General features: G+C 44.5%; 1 protein-coding gene across 2 annotated transcripts in view; it reads right to left on the bottom strand.

The window, feature by feature from the left end:
- The window catches only part of LOC118785933 (collagen alpha-2(IV) chain-like), a 68,353-nt gene that overhangs the window by 39,071 nt on the left and 11,796 nt on the right, over positions 1-17,486 (bottom strand). For both annotated transcript variants that reach the window (XM_036540882.1, XM_036540883.1), the window contains exon 4: positions 7,149-7,229. In XM_036540882.1, coding sequence (XP_036396775.1) covers positions 7,149-7,229 — 81 coding nt within the window. The remainder of the gene's footprint in view (positions 1-7,148; positions 7,230-17,486) is intronic.

Raw genomic sequence — 17,486 nt, 5'->3', positions numbered from 1 at the left:
GGGGATCTAGGAAATGTCAGTCGGGGTGGGGTGAGTGTGGCAGGGTTCAGAAGCCCCTCCGAAGCTGTCGACCCCACAGGTCCTCTCCCTCCGAAATCTGGCGTCACCATCATGGGCTGTAAATAAACCTCTTGTTTAGCTGCTCCTCTTGTCCCGCTGTCATATAATTATGGTCGTCCCTCTGTCTGTCCCCATGGGGATGGGTGGGCCCATCAATGCTGGGTCTGTCCCACACACAATGTGCCCCTTTCTCTGGTGCTGGTGTCTAAATTCATCTGAGGCACCAAACAGGCCAGGCTGCATGCAGCTGTGTGCCTGTCTCTGTGATTTTGTGTGTGTATGTGTGTATCTGTGCGTGTCTGTGTGTTTGTGCGAGTTACATCTTTGAAGGAATAGAAGAACCATTTTATTCAATATCTTTAAAAAAAATCTGGAAAAGTAAAAAATGTCATTTGCAAATTATGGCAAAACTTGTGATCTCCATTTGTCAGAGAGCAGACAGGGGGAATATCCAAATGCTCTGCTTAGACACAACAGAGAACTCTCTCTGCCTAACCAGGTCACAGTCTGTTTCTCTCTCCAGCGTGTATTACATTACATTTCCTTAACAGACACTCATATCCACAGTGACTTTACATAGCGGACAATTTTTACATGTTGTTCATTTATACAGCTAGATATTTACAAGGCAATACAGATTCAGCACCTTCCCCAAGGGTAAAACAGCAGCGTGCAACCTAGGAAACAAACCAGCAACTTCACCTGCCCTGTTCCTAACCATTACACCAAACTGCTGCTCTGCTCCGTACCACTACACCAAACTGCTGCCCTGCTCCTTACCACTACACCACACTGCTGCCCTGCTCCTTACCACTACATCACACTGCTGCTCCGTACCACTACACCACACTGCTGCTCCGTACCACTACGCCACACTGCTGCTCCTTACCACTACAACACACTGCTGCTCCTTACCACTACACCACACTATTGCTCCTTACCACTACACCACACTGCTGCTCCTTACCACTACACCACTCTATTGCTCCTTACCACTACACCACACTGCTGCTCCTTACCACTACACCACACTGCTGCATAGAATGAGGCCTTGTGTCCCACTGTGCATGATACTGAGTATATATTAGTCCTGCACTCTGTCCAGCCTGTTTAGTGGAGTAACCACAGAGGTTTGCCACATTAATGCAAACAAACTGTATTCCATTTCCTCAACATCCTGTTTCACACTATGCACAATCTGAGATGGAGTGTGGCCTTTGTTCAGAGTGGAAAAGCAAAAAATAACAGCAAAGAATGAGGGGTTTGTCCAAAATTTAACAAGCTGTACCAAGAACACATTTTCCTCAGCTGTTCCTCAAGTGTTTTTTTTCCCTTATTGGCTGCCGTGTTAAAAACGGATTTGGGTCAATTGTCGGAGGCCTTTTTTTTCATCCTCGGTCCGTCACAACAGCTGGCTGTATTTCTTCCCATGTTTCCATGGGCGTGGGAGGGGTCTGGCATAAACACCAGCTAATGCCAGCTACTGGCTGTGCCATATCCAACTCTGTTCGTACTCTGATTAGACCATGTACTGTTTCCTATTCCACATTGTCTCACTTCCATTGGCTACGCTTCTGTTAGAGGTAATAGGGCAGAGCTTCCAGATTGGATACAGACAAACGGTGCAATGACCTTAGTGGAAACAGGTGGAGGTGCGTGTTTAGCTCTGAGAGGTTCGACCTCAGAAGTTCCACTTGCCAAGACTAGTTAAAGAGATGGGGTGCTGCATCGGCCCATATTCACCTGTCATGCAGAGTTAGCATAACAGAAGTGAAGCTATTGATTCTGATATCAGTGAATGTGCTATGAATTATCTGAATTATCTGAAATGATTGAAATACAGTTATTTTTTCATTTTCAAAGACAGTGTCAGATACCAGTCTGTGATGAACTTAAAGTAAGGTAAGGTTTCTGAGTGCAGCAGGAGCAGAGCTCATCACTCCTAATCAGCGTTAGGCAATGCCCTGCTGATAGGAGGCAAAGTGCTGTGATCTGGATACTGCCCCCTGCTGGCTGGCTGGAATATGGCTCAGCCTGCACGTGGATGAACTGCTGAGAGAAATACTGAGTTTCATCTATGATGGCAATGGGATACAACCTATTATTTCAAATAAAACCACACTATCATCTCTTATATCCACAATAACTACCATTCTCCCACTCTCCCACTCTATTTGTGAATAGATATGAAGAAGTTACCAAAATAATAATAAATCAAGTGTGTGTGTTTGTGTGTGTGTACCTGTGTGTGTGTGAACTCTTCTCATTGCAAAGGACAACTGCTGGCCATGCTGTAATTCTAGCCTATGCAATGAGACATGAAAGGTCATGACACTTGAGGGATTCATTGCCATGAAAGGAAGATATGACTCTTTGGTTTTTATAGATTTATGCTGGCAATATCTGAATAAAATTTATCTTTTGTTTCTTTTCCAATGAAACAGCCATGCCCTAAATAATCATTTAAAACAAATATTAGAGGCTTTCCAGCATGCCCCCACTTCCTGTGGCATGAGTCACTTCCTGCCCAGGCTCAGACTTTCATTTTTCCCAGGAGTCTGAGCATGGACAGACTTGTCACTGAGTTTCCTTGTTTCCACAGAGAGCAGGGTCCCACTTATGAAGCTAAGAATGGCATCATTTGTACATTTTAGGAAAAGACTTAATTCCTCAGTGTTCCAAACCACGCCCTGTATTCTTACAGGCAAGAGGAAGGCATTCAGTAGAACGACAAGCATTGATCATCTTATGCAGTGATGTGCTCATCAGAGAGAACAGTTAAGCTCATAGCTGTGCATGCGAGTCTAGGCTATTGATGGGGTTTACACACGCACAAGACTGTATCTCCTTTGAACCCTTCCAAAGCTCTGCCAGTTGGATCTCTGAATGTATTTGTGAAGATGGTCTGAACTCCATGGAAACGGCCTTTTTGTTTTCTGTACAGTCCCAGAAAGCACACGCAAGGCCTCCAGTTATTACTCTTCTTTTCACAATCCTTTCATCTCAGCAAGCCCAGAAATCAAGAGCCCCTCAAAAGTTTGCCGTCTGCCCCTCACCTCTCAAAACCCTCACCTCTCCTGGTACCCCCTCCACTCCATTGGCGAGCTCACCTGTGTTCCTTTGTGTGGATACAGACAGCAGTACCCCAAGCCGCACGCTTAGGAGACAGACGTAGCTAAGATGGCCAAGAGACACAGACTGTGGCAAGACTGATGACAGTGGCCAAACCAAAAAAAGAGACGGTACAAGCTGTCTCACTCTGAATGAATGCTACAATCTGTGTTGCTCGTCATCTCAATCATCATAAAGTAGACTCAAGATTTCCCCTTAACTTTGGCTCACAGGGTCACATTCGCACATGCACCTGGGTGAGTTCATTGATCAGATAAGCGATGGAAAAATATGTGTTTGAACTAAAAAAAGTGGTACTTGAATTTGTAAGATCAAGTAAAGGATGAGTGTGGATTGAAACTAGGATAGATGCACAGATATGTTCCATTCCAACCACTTCTGCAACCAGCTGACCTGAGAACCCTCTCTGAGCTCCACACCATTTTGCTCCGCTGAGCATAGGGCAGAGAGATCTGGTCTGAGATTAGTCAGTCCTGCCTTGTGGACAGGAGGTCAGGGCTGTGGTCTCTAGATGGGTGGGTTAAAGTGAGACTCTTGAGTAAGGTACTTCATCTAAACTGTGGAGGCTCTGCCATCAGCAGGTCATAGGTCATGTCTTCAGCCCTAAAAAAAACACCATTCAACCCATAACTCACTGCAAGCCCCCAGAAAAGAAGGAATGTGATACTAGTGGGTGCGGCCACATTCATCACTATCACTCACTTTAATTCTGCAACATGCACGTTAGACCATCTCTTCATCTGTCTTCCAAAAACTTGACCAATGCATGGGGTGGAAAGCTGATAGTTTAAAAAAAAACATCCCACTCAGGCGGTTCACAGCATTCTTGTCTCACAAGCGCTCATGACCAGCTGTTTGGATCCAGCCAATGAGCAGGAAGTGTTGTCTTCAGTGACTGAAAAAACAACATGTGTTTGGCAGACAATGTCCAATGGGGGTTTTGTTCAAAGTTTTCAATATTGCACCAGCTCTTCACAGGATGAACACAGGAACAGAACAGGGAGGTTTGGAGAGACGTTGGGTTTGGGCTGGGGGGGGGTGGGGGGGGGTTGGGGTGGCAGAGGAGGGACAGTGGCAGAGAGACGGTTGAGAAGGGGCGAGAATGGCAGACTTGCCAAGTGTCTCCTTTATCCATTTCAACAATCCAAATCCCTGCAGCAAGACTAACAGACTGTTCTTTCTCACACAGCCCTGACCCCTGCCACAGTCTTCCCTTTCTTGTGAGACAATTCAAACATTTTCCCCTTAGAGAGTATCAATGATTTTTAAGTCTCATGGTGTTTAGAGTCCCCTCTGTGTGAATAAACTCAATCAAATTACAACAGAGATATCACAGAGCTAAATCTGATGTCAGAATTAGATTTTTAAATGTACAGCTGTATCGTGGACCATAACCAGCACTGGTAAACACTCTAGCTCTATGACTGCAAATGATTGCAGTCCAGGGATATTTGTCAGATTGCCAAATGTAATGATTCCCATCGATGTGCACATCTGCATCCAATCTACTGAGGATTAGAGGAGGCCCCAACGGCCCCATATGGAGCTTGCTGCTGTGACTGAACAAATGTCCAGAGCTGTCAGGCCGAAGTCAATAACCGACACACAGCCCGACCCGCAAAAGGAAATTTCTCCCAAGTGCCGTTAGCCATGCAGACTAAACATCCCACATTCACGTGTCCCTGTTTGCTGACACCATAAACAAGTACCACTGTCACCTCGCTTGCTTTTTGGCTTCACTCACCGACGCCAGGAGATCATGCCAAGTACAAAGAGGAAGAGAACTGAGATCTGGGAGGTCTTCTTGCTCTGCTGTGTCTGTGATTGTCATCAGTGAGCCCATGAGAATGTGATTATCAAGCATTTTAAAATGTTTGTGTTGATTTAATTCCATGGATGTGAGCTGTGATGGGAGACTGAGGCTTCAGGAACGCCGCTGTAGGTGGAGCTACCCTGTGCTGTCAATCAACAACTCGTGAACCAATTGAAAGTCTTTTCTCTCCATGCTCTGATTCATTCAGATCAGAGAGTCACTGATAATAGGGTAGCTCCACACATTTTGGTGTTCAAGGACTCTCATCATGCCATCACTAGACACATGCTCTGCACCTGCTGTAAAAGAGGGGTGTTCACTCGGCTGTGGGTGTGGTGCGCTCTCGTGAAGGCTCCCTGAGGAACTACATGAATTGGTTCCAATTATTCGAACCAATCATAACACAGATCATAGTATAAAACTATGTTTTATAACACTGAAATGGATTTGGATTCAGTAATCTGATTTGACATTTAACCAAGATTTAAGCACTGACCAAGATTACTCTTATTTTAGATATGCTAGATCATGGCACAGTCAAACATTTATAATATGGTAAAGCTATGTTATATCGTCTGGGGGTTTACTTATCCTCATTGACAATTACGGGAAAAGGGATCAATTAAAAAGGATTAGTTAAGGGTGATATTTTATACACCCTTAATGTATTTTATACATTATATACAGCCTAGAGTTTGGATCAGGTGGTCCCCAGGAAATCACATCTCTGTTTCCATACGCCCCTTTCTTTTCTTAGGGAGTGGAAGTTCCCTACTGGTAGAGCCATTGAGACGTAGGGGCAGTATTTAGTTAAACACACTGGAGTTTATTCAGCTCCTGCGTTCTTCAGTTCTGAGGGAGGAAAACTAAACAAGGCCACTGCTTTGGAGCAAGTGGATCAAAGGGATTTCAAAGCCTACTTACTCATGTCTGCTGTGTCCTGCTGCTGTCTGCTGTGTGCTACTGCTATCTATGAATCTACCAGTGTCTACCCAGTCCTAATGACGTCTGTTGGGTCATACTGCTGTCTGCTGTGTGTTGCTACGGTCTGTTGTAAACTGACATGGGATTCACCCTTAAGGCTAAGTGGTTTCTTTCTAATGATCCCCATAGCATGTGGTGTTCTGTGTCCTCAAATAAACATCCAGAGACACATCTGTCAAGCCCAGTGGGGCTTGGATAGAGGAATGGGCCCCAAATAAGGGAGAAAGATTTTAACCTCAAATCAAAATACAGTGGGAATCAGAAGCACTCCAAAGCAACACCGGAAAACACTCCACAGAACAATTAGCTCCATTTCAGTAGTTTTAGGAAATGAAAGAGAGCTGACTGATCCTCACCAGGTATCTGCACCGTGCTGATCGCCAAGGCAAAACCTTCCCTCACTCCCCTTTAAGTGTCTTGTTTTGCCACAAAGGGGTCAAACATCACTAGGAATTGACAGGAATTGGTCACACTAACTGCAATTTCTCAGCTGACTGCTTTGCCTTCTAGTGTCCCTAGTGTTATAAAAATGTTGGCGCGATAGCTGCTCGGTCAATCAGTCAGTTGATGAGTGAATTATTGAGAGGGGCAGGGACACTGCAGTTTTCATGGCCGCTGCTTCCAGTCATAGCCAAAACAAAACACTGTTGATCTGCTCAACTGTCAACATGTGCCTTTCCTCAAGAAATCCAGTCTCAGAGATCTCAAGTTTATTAATGTCAAATGTACTTTCAGCACTTTAATATGACAGTCTTATGGCCACAACCATGCAGTTTATTGGATTGCTAATAGTCTGTCACAAGGAATAAGCTCTCACTCTACTAAGAATAACTGGTTCACATTATTGTGGTCTCCCAGTCCTTGAAGGCATTATTTTATTTAAGAGTGACTGTTCAGCGTGCTCTTTATTATCAACAGCAGTGGTCTTCCAGCGACCTTTGACCTTTGTAATTCTATGTTGACAGTGAAAATGAATAAATACCAATGGAGGGCCAGATGCTCAATGGGAAACCAAGGCCAAAATGATGGTGGCCTGAATGAGAGCCACTGAAACGCTGCATGTTTTGTCTGGTGTTTCTCAGTCATGGTGCTGCAGGATTCCTACAAAGATCCTCTAGATAGGGAGAGATGAACAGGACAGGAAGAGGAAGTCACTTACCCGCGCGCCCTTCTCAGGAAAGCACTTGCATCCTCCACTGCAGTCTCTGCCCCCACATGGCCCGCTGTACTTCTTACCACCCTGAGACAGAGACAGGAGACAGAAAGACATCTCTTTAACAGGATACATCACTGCATGTATCTCTTTCACATGTGCCTTGTTTCAACAGCTACTGGACACACACAGAAAGACATCTCTTTTACCGGAAGTCTAATGACGGCATCTGACTGAGTGCCCATCCACAGCATGCAATAAGCATATGCCGCATTGCCATAAGTCACCTGCACTCAGTCTCTGTGTCATGAGTGGGGATGGGCGAGTGAACCCCATAATGGTACGATCTACCAAGTGCTGTCATTCACCGACTGCTTGACTGAATCAAAAGGCTATGATTGGCCCAAATTAGCAGGTGACTGCTAACACATGAAAGCTCTATTCCTTTGGGTTCATGAAGCTTCATTCCACCAAAACCAGTCATGCGATGTCCTTAAAGGGAGCCATGGGCTGATTTTGAAAAAGACACTGACCTTAGTAATGTAATACCTGAATGATCTAATTTACAATCCTGAAATTTCTGGGAAAGCAAGAGCAATTCGGAGATGACAAATTTACTCCAGAGAATGTACTTGGCTGGATGTTTCCAGCTGGTTTCCATAGTGAATCTATATCCTATACAAAGGTGATTTATAGAACCCTGGTATGTCCAGAGAAACACCTTCAATGTGTTTTTCACCCTCATAGAACCACCACAGAAGTCTTATAATGTGCTCTGGATGTGCAGCCATGGAAACAGTCTCGCTTTCAAATAATCAAGACACAACTTGCCAAGGCATTCCTGTAGTGTAGGTGACACTAGAACTGTTATGATGTCCCTTTGTCATACACTTTCTCACTACACTTCTACTGTACCTTTGCTGTGACAAAGCCTTCATAAGGGACACCGGAAAAGGGAAAATAGGCGCTGGGAGGGAGAATCCAGCCATGCCAGCAGAAGGTGGAGAGCAGCCAGGAATGCACAGAAAGTGTAAGAGTGTATGCTCATAGAGTTTAGACCAATGACACAACACAACTTAGAAAGGAAACCAACTGAAAACAGCAGGGCTGGCTGCATCTGCAATATAAACAGTATTTGTTGGACGCTTGTCTGCACAGACACAGCCATTTCTACTCTGTGTTTTTATTGAGAGGGTGATTTGACTCATGTTGCAGCCCTGCTCTGACTTCTTACCCATCATGCTCGACATTTCACAGTTGGTCTGTTTGATCTCAGAAAAACATTCCATTCTTTACAGTAAAAGCTCTAATAATTCGATAACGTTGACCTTTCAAAGGAATGTCTGTGATTAGTCGCTGCCATAGCTACAGTTTCAGAGGAATGTGTGTTGAAAACCCCAGTCTTAATATAATTTTGAAATTTAGCAGAATGTGAAAGCTCATTTATAATGTCCTCTTCACAGAGCAATACACTGCCTGTGCTTTAAAAATGTGAACATGTGAACATGCCACAATAAAAAGAGCACATAGCACATAAATATTTGGGGACAAATACCACGTGTATAATTTTCATGCTATTTTTGGCTTCAAACCTACATATCACAATGTGCATCTTGTCAGCCTCTGTTTCTGTCATTAACATGCAAACTGGCTGCTCCATTATGGCTGGAATGGAGTGAAAGCAGGGAGAATCCCAGAGAGTGTCAATGCAGTCTCTGTTTAATCACCCTGATTGAAGAGCCTCTCCCAGACACACGCACTGAGGATCTCTCTATGTACTGTACTGAGGACAGAGACACTGAGGATCTCTCTATGTACTGTACTGAGGACAGAAATGCTGAGGATCTCTCTATGTACTGTACTGAGGACAGAGACACTGAGGATCTCTCTATGTACTGTACTGAGGACAGAGACACTGAGGATCTCTCTATGCACTGTACTGAGGACAGAGATGCTGAGGATCTCTCTATGCACTGTACTGAGGACAGAGATGCTGAGGATCTCTCTATGCACTGTACTGAGGACAGACACTGAGGATCTCTCTATGTACTGTACTGAGGACAGACACTGAGGATCTCTATACACTGTAGTGAGGACAGAGACACTGAGGATCTCTCTATGTGCTGTACTGAGGACAGAGATGCTGAGGATCTCTCTATGTGCTGTACTGAGGACAGACACAGAGGATCTCTCTATGTACTGTACTGAGGACAGAGATGCTGAGGATCTCTCTATGTACTGTACTGAGGACAGAGATGCTGAGGATCTCTCTATGTACTGTACCAGACAGATGCACTGACAGATTACATTCTCATACACTTCCACTTTCAAATATCTTGGATACAGACTCTTCCCCATTGTCTATCTTCATCGATTGATCATTTATAGGATTTCCCAGACAATGATCATTTATAGGATTTCCCAGAAAACAAGTGAACAGAGAGACATGCGTTCCTCATGTGAAAGAAAATGAAAAAGTAATTAAAGGGTTGCAGAACGTGGAATTCCAGGAGAAGCAGTTTCAGAATGCTATTCATATGGTCATCTATAATGTCACCTCAGAAACCCTGACCACAGCTACAGTGCATGCCTACAAACTGACTGCTGGGCACCGAATGTCTTTGTCTCCATGAGGGTTTTCCGACACCTCACAAATTTTGAGGCACGCTGGATAATGAATATTACAGATAAGCACACAAGTCAATCCGCCCTCACAACATTGTCATAACTGGGCAGTCTGTTTCACGGCTTCCCTTTTGCTGGCACGCATTTCTGTCTGACGTGGATGTGCCATTGTACTTGGGTGCCTCGGGTCCGAATGGGCCTGGGAGTCTTGCTGTTCGTGAGTCCCCACATGTATGCATCCACTCACGTCCCCTCAATTTATGCCTGCTGTGGGACAGAAGCGGAATCAGAAGAATTCCTGTTATTGCGCTGTGATGGGATATTCCATGACGGTCGCACAAAGAGAACATTCAGGCCCAAAATGGGCCCACAAAGGGGCCCCTTTGTTCTGAGATAAGGGCCTTTCATGTGCCTCTATCTCCTCGACACAAAAGCCAATTCTACATGAGGAATGCATTGCTTTTTTCTTCCTTTTTAAACTTATATCCGTGATCTAAGTCCTTCCAGTCTAGAGTCTATAGGCTTCTGACTCCAGAAGGAAGCCATTTGAGCTGTTTTGGATTTGCAGTCTGTGTCACACAAGACAAGAGGAGAAAGCAGTGATAAATAATCTAATCCTATCAGACAAATCCAATAAAGACACAGAAGTTAAGTGACACTTGTGTGTACTACCGCCACGGCCACGCTGTAGCACCCTAAAAACTTTTCTTTCTTGAGCTAAAGCCAATCATTTTACCAAGTTTAAGGCAAATCTGTGCATAATTGCTTTCAGTTCTACTCCTCACACACAGACAAATGAATGCAGAGATCATATCACCTAAACTCAACCTACAGTTGGTGGAGGTAAAAAGGCTAGACTACATGTGTGTGGTTTCTGTCCACTGGCAGCAGTGTGATACAGTGGGTAAGGACCTGAATTTGTTACCAGAAGGTTGCTGCTTTGAATCCCACATGGATAGTGTACTCAGGAGTGAAGTACCTAACTTGTTACTTCAGTAAATATCCATGTGTTTAATGAAACATGAATATAGGAAACATACGGATAATTGTGTGCACTGGCCTGGCTAAGAGTGTGTGCCAGGCTTGCAGATAATGTAATACTAGGGAAAATGTTACGTTATTGGCTTAAAATGGCATATACATGCACATGGAATAGGAAGTTTAGCTGCAACGAGACAAAAATGACACTGAAAGTTGTTTAAAAAAACCTGTTCCAGGTATATCAAGCTAGGTTCAATACTGAGCACAGACTTTAAGTCAGCTAACACTCAGGAATGACATATACACTGGATTGATTGTAGTGTGATTTTTCACATTGCCTATGGGAATATGAAGGCGTATATATGAGTCTGTGGAGACCAGGTCACTGGAAATGATTTGTTACAAAAACAAAAGCCAAAAAACCATTGTGTAAATCAGTCGCGCAATGAATGAAAATGCCGGGCAGACTGAGAAATCTGTGCAAACAGCAGACGATTATTGCAGATGGAGACCTCAGCATTGTTTTGCATCCTGTTGTGTCCGTCTGTTTCCTTTAACTGGTTTATCAACCACCTCCCCTCAATTACACAAAAGTGCCTGAGGAGCTGGGAGTGGGGGGGGGGGGGGGGGGGGGGGGGGGGTTTAGGGAGGTCCTCGGTGGATTCCATCAGGGGGCAAAGGTTAATGAATGGCTGAATTGGTGTTTCACTGTGCATGAGAGCCTGGATTAGACGCAGGAACAAAGGCTTTTCCTCCAGCCCTGTTTTAGCACTTCTTGTTTGGCCACTGGTAAAAAAGGACATAAATGGTGTGCATATTTCAAGTGTTAATCAGTGCTGGCTTCCCAGCAACCTCTGGGGCTGGAGACTTGGCTGGAGGACAAAGGCGGGATCTTTTACACCAGTGAAAGAGTGAAAGGTAGAAGCCCTCAGTATTTAGAACCAGGCTGTACCCTCATCAACACTCTCCACCTGTAAATCTCAGCTTTCCCCTGATGTAAACTTCTGGATTCCTACTGTTTGTGTCTGTGTGCGTCTCCACTCTCAAGTACCATTACAGACCTCCTTTCAAAGCCACCATTTAGACATTTTTTATGGAACACTCTTGCAGATATTCATATTAGAGGTCTGGATTGGGGCTGCATGCAGAGTGACAAGAGTGTTGATGGCTATGTGAGACTGTCTGGCTTTTAGACACTGATTGGACAGTTAGTGTCAAATGCCACCCGGCCCACGAGACACAAAATCATTAGAACCAGCTAGATTCTGGGTCTGTGATACACTACCATGGGTGGCAACCCAAACAGATGGACCAGCTCAAAAAGACAGCCATGGTGGCAGTCACCAGAGAAACAGGAGGGCCACAATATTCTGGATGCTTTGATCATGACGATCAGATGACCACTTCAAAACACAATGATATAATGGTAAAATTAAGAGCACAACAAAAGTAGGACATAACCATGCTCTTCATTGGCCCGTTTGGCCTGTAATCAATTCTCCTCTGCATTCAAAACAATAACTTGAGGGGGAGAGTGCATCCCATGATTCAGTGGGTGGAATTAAATCATGGGATTCCACCCACCAGGCGATTCCTAAACTGTGAGGTATTCCCTTGTGAGATTTACATGACTTTATAAACCAGACAGTGTGGTAAACCATGTCTACTTTAGAATTGCCGTTCATAATAACTGAACTGGATAACCATCAACATTATGTGACGGTGAACATCTGAAGGCTTTAGAGTCCTGCTCCTCAGACGCTTAATTGCCTCGGGCAAGTTGAATCTAACCTGTCAGACGGCGGAAGGGAAACTATAGGGTCCCTATCGACAAAGAACAAACAGTTTATACAGTCGTGGTTTAACATAATAAAGACTCACGGTTTCCACAATTCATCAGGAGCTGGGAAATGGCATTCTGTAAACAGCAGCTCAGCTAGGCGGAGTGATGGAGACAGCTCCCTGGAAACCTGATATGAAGCTTTGCTTTCACGTCAGCGGACCTACTCTTCCCGTAATTACGTACGCCCGACTTGAGCGATGGTTTCAGAGCTATTGGGTGCCGTCGCCTTTGAAATGAAATATGGCTGGCACAGGCCTCGCTCTGCCTGACCTGGAGCGCTGCTAGTGTGTTACTGTTACGTTATTTCAAAGTGACGATTACTGTAAGGGGGCTGTTTCTGCTTGAGAGAATGGGAATAAGGACATCTGCTAGGCGGTAAATGATGTACTTTAATAACGTCACGGCCCACGCCTGATGTATCACCATTAGTGTGGCACTCTCTCCGACTTAACACAGAGGCCCCAGAGCGAGTGGGAGTGCTGGTCCTAGAAGCTGGGGAGTTCAGGAGTTTAGAAAGGAGGAGGGAGAAGCTGTATCGTCGCTTATGACGATAACCAGCAGACTGTAGCCTCTCTCTAACACTAACACCCCTCCCCCTTCCCATCTACTCTGCTGAGGAATACACCAGGGCTGCCAGTGTCTCTAATATTCACAACACTAGAGACCCTCATGTCTCCAATATTCACAATAGCAGAGACCAAAGTTTCTCTGATACTGAAAACACCAGAGACCCTAGTTTCTCCAACATTCAGGACCCCAGTGTCAGTAACATTCTCAACACCCTGCACTCTGTGTCACTAATTCTGATATGATTTCAGGGAAGACACAACACTGCTTCAGTGTCACGCTGACTTAAGTCACATGGCCAAACACATCTTGTGCCTTGCCTTACCAATTCTCCAAGATCACGAGTTCTGCAAGTAGGCAAATACATGTTCATACAAAAACAAAAAACAAACAAACAAAAAAAAACCCTCTAGCTAATTACTTTGCCAGGAGATATAAGAGAGTTTCATTGCGCTTCCCTCAGTGTCACCACAGCCACTGACCAAACCGTGTGGCTAACTGCAAAAGCAGGGACTTCTGGGGGTTCACTTTCTTGTAACGACAGTCTGCTGCGTGATGTGTTGCGGGTGTTGGGAGGTGGAGCTGGGCACAGGAGGCTGAGCAGGCTTTCAATCGCCAAAATACAAAATTAGCCCCTTTACTCTATACTTCAGATTACTCCCAATACAAATGTCTGAACTGCCCCCAGCCAGGGCGGTTACTGCTCTGGCAGTTGATATCTCACCGTTCCCTCCCTGCTCCATATGACTCAGTCAGGATCTCAAGGTGCTGTCACACACAGTCTCAGTGCCAGTGATATTTCCTTCTGTCTTGGAAGAGACTGAATAAAAACTGTACTTCACATTTTGGCTTCACTTTTTTCACTCGACAAGCCCAGAGAGTAAGGTCAAATCCCACAAGACAGTGCTGTTGTTTCCTGGAACAAGCCCATCAATCTGAACCACACTGAAAAATATGAGGCACCCATTCAAATGTGAACCCTCTGGCCCTATGAGAATGAAGGAGAGGTCTATCTATTGTAACAAAGGAAGTCTGCTTGGAATGGTTATTGGAGAAAACATTAAACTGTCAACAGAAACCAGAAAACTATAAGGTGAGCTCAATGTGTTTCCATAAACATAATTAAACATATACATATGTTTTTCCATATATATGTTTCCATAAACCTAAACACATTTGATGGTGTGTTCTGTTATCCACAGGGCTGTGAAAATTTTGGCTTGGAAACAGGACAAACAGTGACAAAACAACAGCTGGTCAAGACACCAGACAAGGGTTTTGAGAGTGCAACATGAGACAACGTTCCATAGCCCTGGTCCAAGATGTTCCAAAAGCACTGCACTTTGGGAAAGACTTACCTCAGAGGAAGTGAAAACCCAGGCGTGCTGTGATTATTCTCTCATCATTAAAAGTCCCAGGTCAAAGGGCAATCGAGGCATTCAAACTGTCCTCCCCCTGGCTGGTGACATGCAGCTGTGCTCGGGCATCTAGGCTAACGATTTACCACTGACGTTTATAATCTCCCTGAGCCATAACTCTGTTTCTCTCCCCTGGGCTGGGCAAACATCTTAAAAATGCACAGACAGGAAACCAAACTCCTCAACTTCTCTTGTAAATGACAAAGGCAGTTTGCAAATTAGTGCAGCAGCCCAACCATACTGCGATGGGCTGTGATCTCGCAGGTCATGTTTTCGCCTTCAATCAATGGGCCTCTCAGAGTGCAACTAAGGTTAGAACCTTCAAGATAAATATCAGTGTGCAATGATCTGCAGGGGCTTGGTGTGAACGTGATCCTCTGTGACAACAGACCACGTTCTACTTTCAAAGCCTTTCAGACACGAGAGGCGACTTGTGCATTCATGGTTCAGTGGCGTGGTGTCAAGAAGGACCTTCCTAAGAGCAGTCATCAGTCATGCAAGATTAAAGCAATGCTACATCTTCAAAGTGGTAGAGGGTGGTATCTCGGGTTGCCCCCCCCTCCCTATGTTCTTCTCATTACATTTGATGTTCTTGGAAAAAAATATATTTAACGAAATGGTGGGGAATCTTTACTTCAACACTGCAACTAAACAGGGGGTCACATGTATTCACAATTGTACTCAACAGGTTGTGTCGACATATTATGGGATGTTTACATATCAGAAGTTACTCTCAGGCATGACTAATTTATGTACATAATGACCATCCTGTCATTAAACCTTTTGCATTATTTACACAGGGCTTATTAATGTTTGAAACCATACTGTTCAACACACATGTTGCACATTTGCTCTATAAAAAATTTTCAAACTTAAACGCGAAAAGAAAGTTTCAGGATAAGCTATAAGTTAACTTGAAAAAGCCAAACATGGTAGTGGGTAGTAATTACAAGCTTTGCTTTGCTGCTGTACCACAATGGGCTGTAGCAGGCCCATTGTGGTATCAGCTGCATGTGTTAGAATGTTCAGATTCTGAACGTTCTATCAATGTTAGTTATTCTAACATTATACAGGTGTCAAAATATTTTAGGTATTGACACAAAAAGCACAAGCAATGCAATCCCATATTAGATGAAGGTATTGGCCAAGTTTGATAAGTGTAGCTGAAAAGCTGAAGGAGGAGTTGCTTACAGGAAATTGGAGGGAAGAAGAAGATGAAGAAGAAGAACAAAAAGTTGGCTTTCTGAGGCCAAATTAATAACCTAAAGTGTGGTCTGTCATTTGATACCCAGGTATTACAGAGTCTGGGGAGTCTACGACTGAGGCCAATCAGCATCAGTACAGTCAGATACCCAGCCTGGAGGCTTTGACCTTTCACCCTTCCTCCCCTGCACCATAGGAATGCCTACTTCTGTGCCAGCCCTCCCTATCACTTCAAATTTCAACTGTTCCATTGATCATTTCTTGGAGCCTTCTTGAGAGCAACCACATCACTATAAGTCTTTCACATGGGTGTTGACACCCCCATATTTCTGCAAGACTGTTTTTCCCCCTCCATTTTGTGGAGCCCCTGCATAGTTAGTATAGCTTTAAACTTTCCTTCTGTGGAGACAGGGGGGTTCCCACATGCCCCTGCTATCACATCCTGCCCTGGTGGGTCAGGACAGAACTGGGTCTCCTCCCAGCCCCTCAAACCCAAACATGCCATGGAGTGACAGGAAAAACAGATTCCAGGGTGGGACAGGGCGTGAGGTGGGTGCGAGGGAGGGCGGGAGTGGTACCATCTGTCCGCTGAATGAGTTTCTAATGGGCTGGAATGGGCTCTGTGGGAATTCTGAGGCAGTAGCCAGAGCATTTCTCTGTGGGAGACAGAGTGAGCAGTACCCGAAAGTCTGCACCTCTAGAAGTTATGATGTCACTTTTGATTACAACCAATCATTATTGAGAGCCATAGGACCCACTTTATATGTCAATGAGCAAAAGTAGATGAGATCCAAGATGCAATTGTGTGAAGTAAAGAGTGTCTGATTAACACAAACCTGAAATATGCAAATAAAATGTGAGTAATATGATGCATTACACCTTAACACCTTAACAGTTTATTCCTAAATGCTTTTAACAGTGTAAAGCACAGCTTCAATGATTCACAGCTATCCTATAAATTAATTTCTGTATTACAGAGTATAGGTACATATACAGACTCCACACTGTATCTAGACACACACATTGTACAGTGTATCTGGATACACAAACATTCAGCTGTATACCCAGATACACACATCTTCCACAGTGCATCAGGATATCATTAGCAGAACATTCCTCTCCAACACGTCCCGTTTGTGACATAAGTCATGTCCACAGCCTGCTCTCTATCTCACAGTTATTCCAAGCATGTAGCTGATGGATTTCTACAATACCCCCAACACATACCAGACCAACATGTGTTAAAAAGTGAAATGATAAAGACCATCACACACAAATCAGAAAGTTAGCTTACACCTCAAACCTGGTCTAAATTAACTGCTTACTTCACCTTCAGCTGGAATCTCACAGTAGTAAAGTTGGCCTCTTTCGAAGAACTGAGAACTCTGCTCCCTCCTTGTGTGCTAAGCTACAACCACTGCTACAGAACAGGGAGCGTGTGATGACATGAGTAGCAGCTAATAGAGAATGACATCACCACTGGGAGCCTATGATAAGAGTACCAAAAGCCCCCACGCAAAGGCCTTATCGGAAGTTGGATTCTGAGTTTGGCCCTTTTTAGGGGTGAGCCCCCTACACCATAATTCCTTGAGTGATGTGAGTTCACGGGGATTACAGAACTGCCCATCCAATAAAGCACCCAAGGGCATATGTTCACACACAGAGCAGCATACCGAGCACTGAACATTCAGTGCCGACCACTGAGCA

Source organism: Megalops cyprinoides, chromosome 11, assembly GCF_013368585.1.
Source record: "Megalops cyprinoides isolate fMegCyp1 chromosome 11, fMegCyp1.pri, whole genome shotgun sequence".
Classification (NCBI taxonomy): domain Eukaryota; kingdom Metazoa; phylum Chordata; class Actinopteri; order Elopiformes; family Megalopidae; genus Megalops; species Megalops cyprinoides.
Note: the sequence above shows the minus strand (reverse complement) of the source record. Positions and strands in the feature narration are given on the sequence as shown.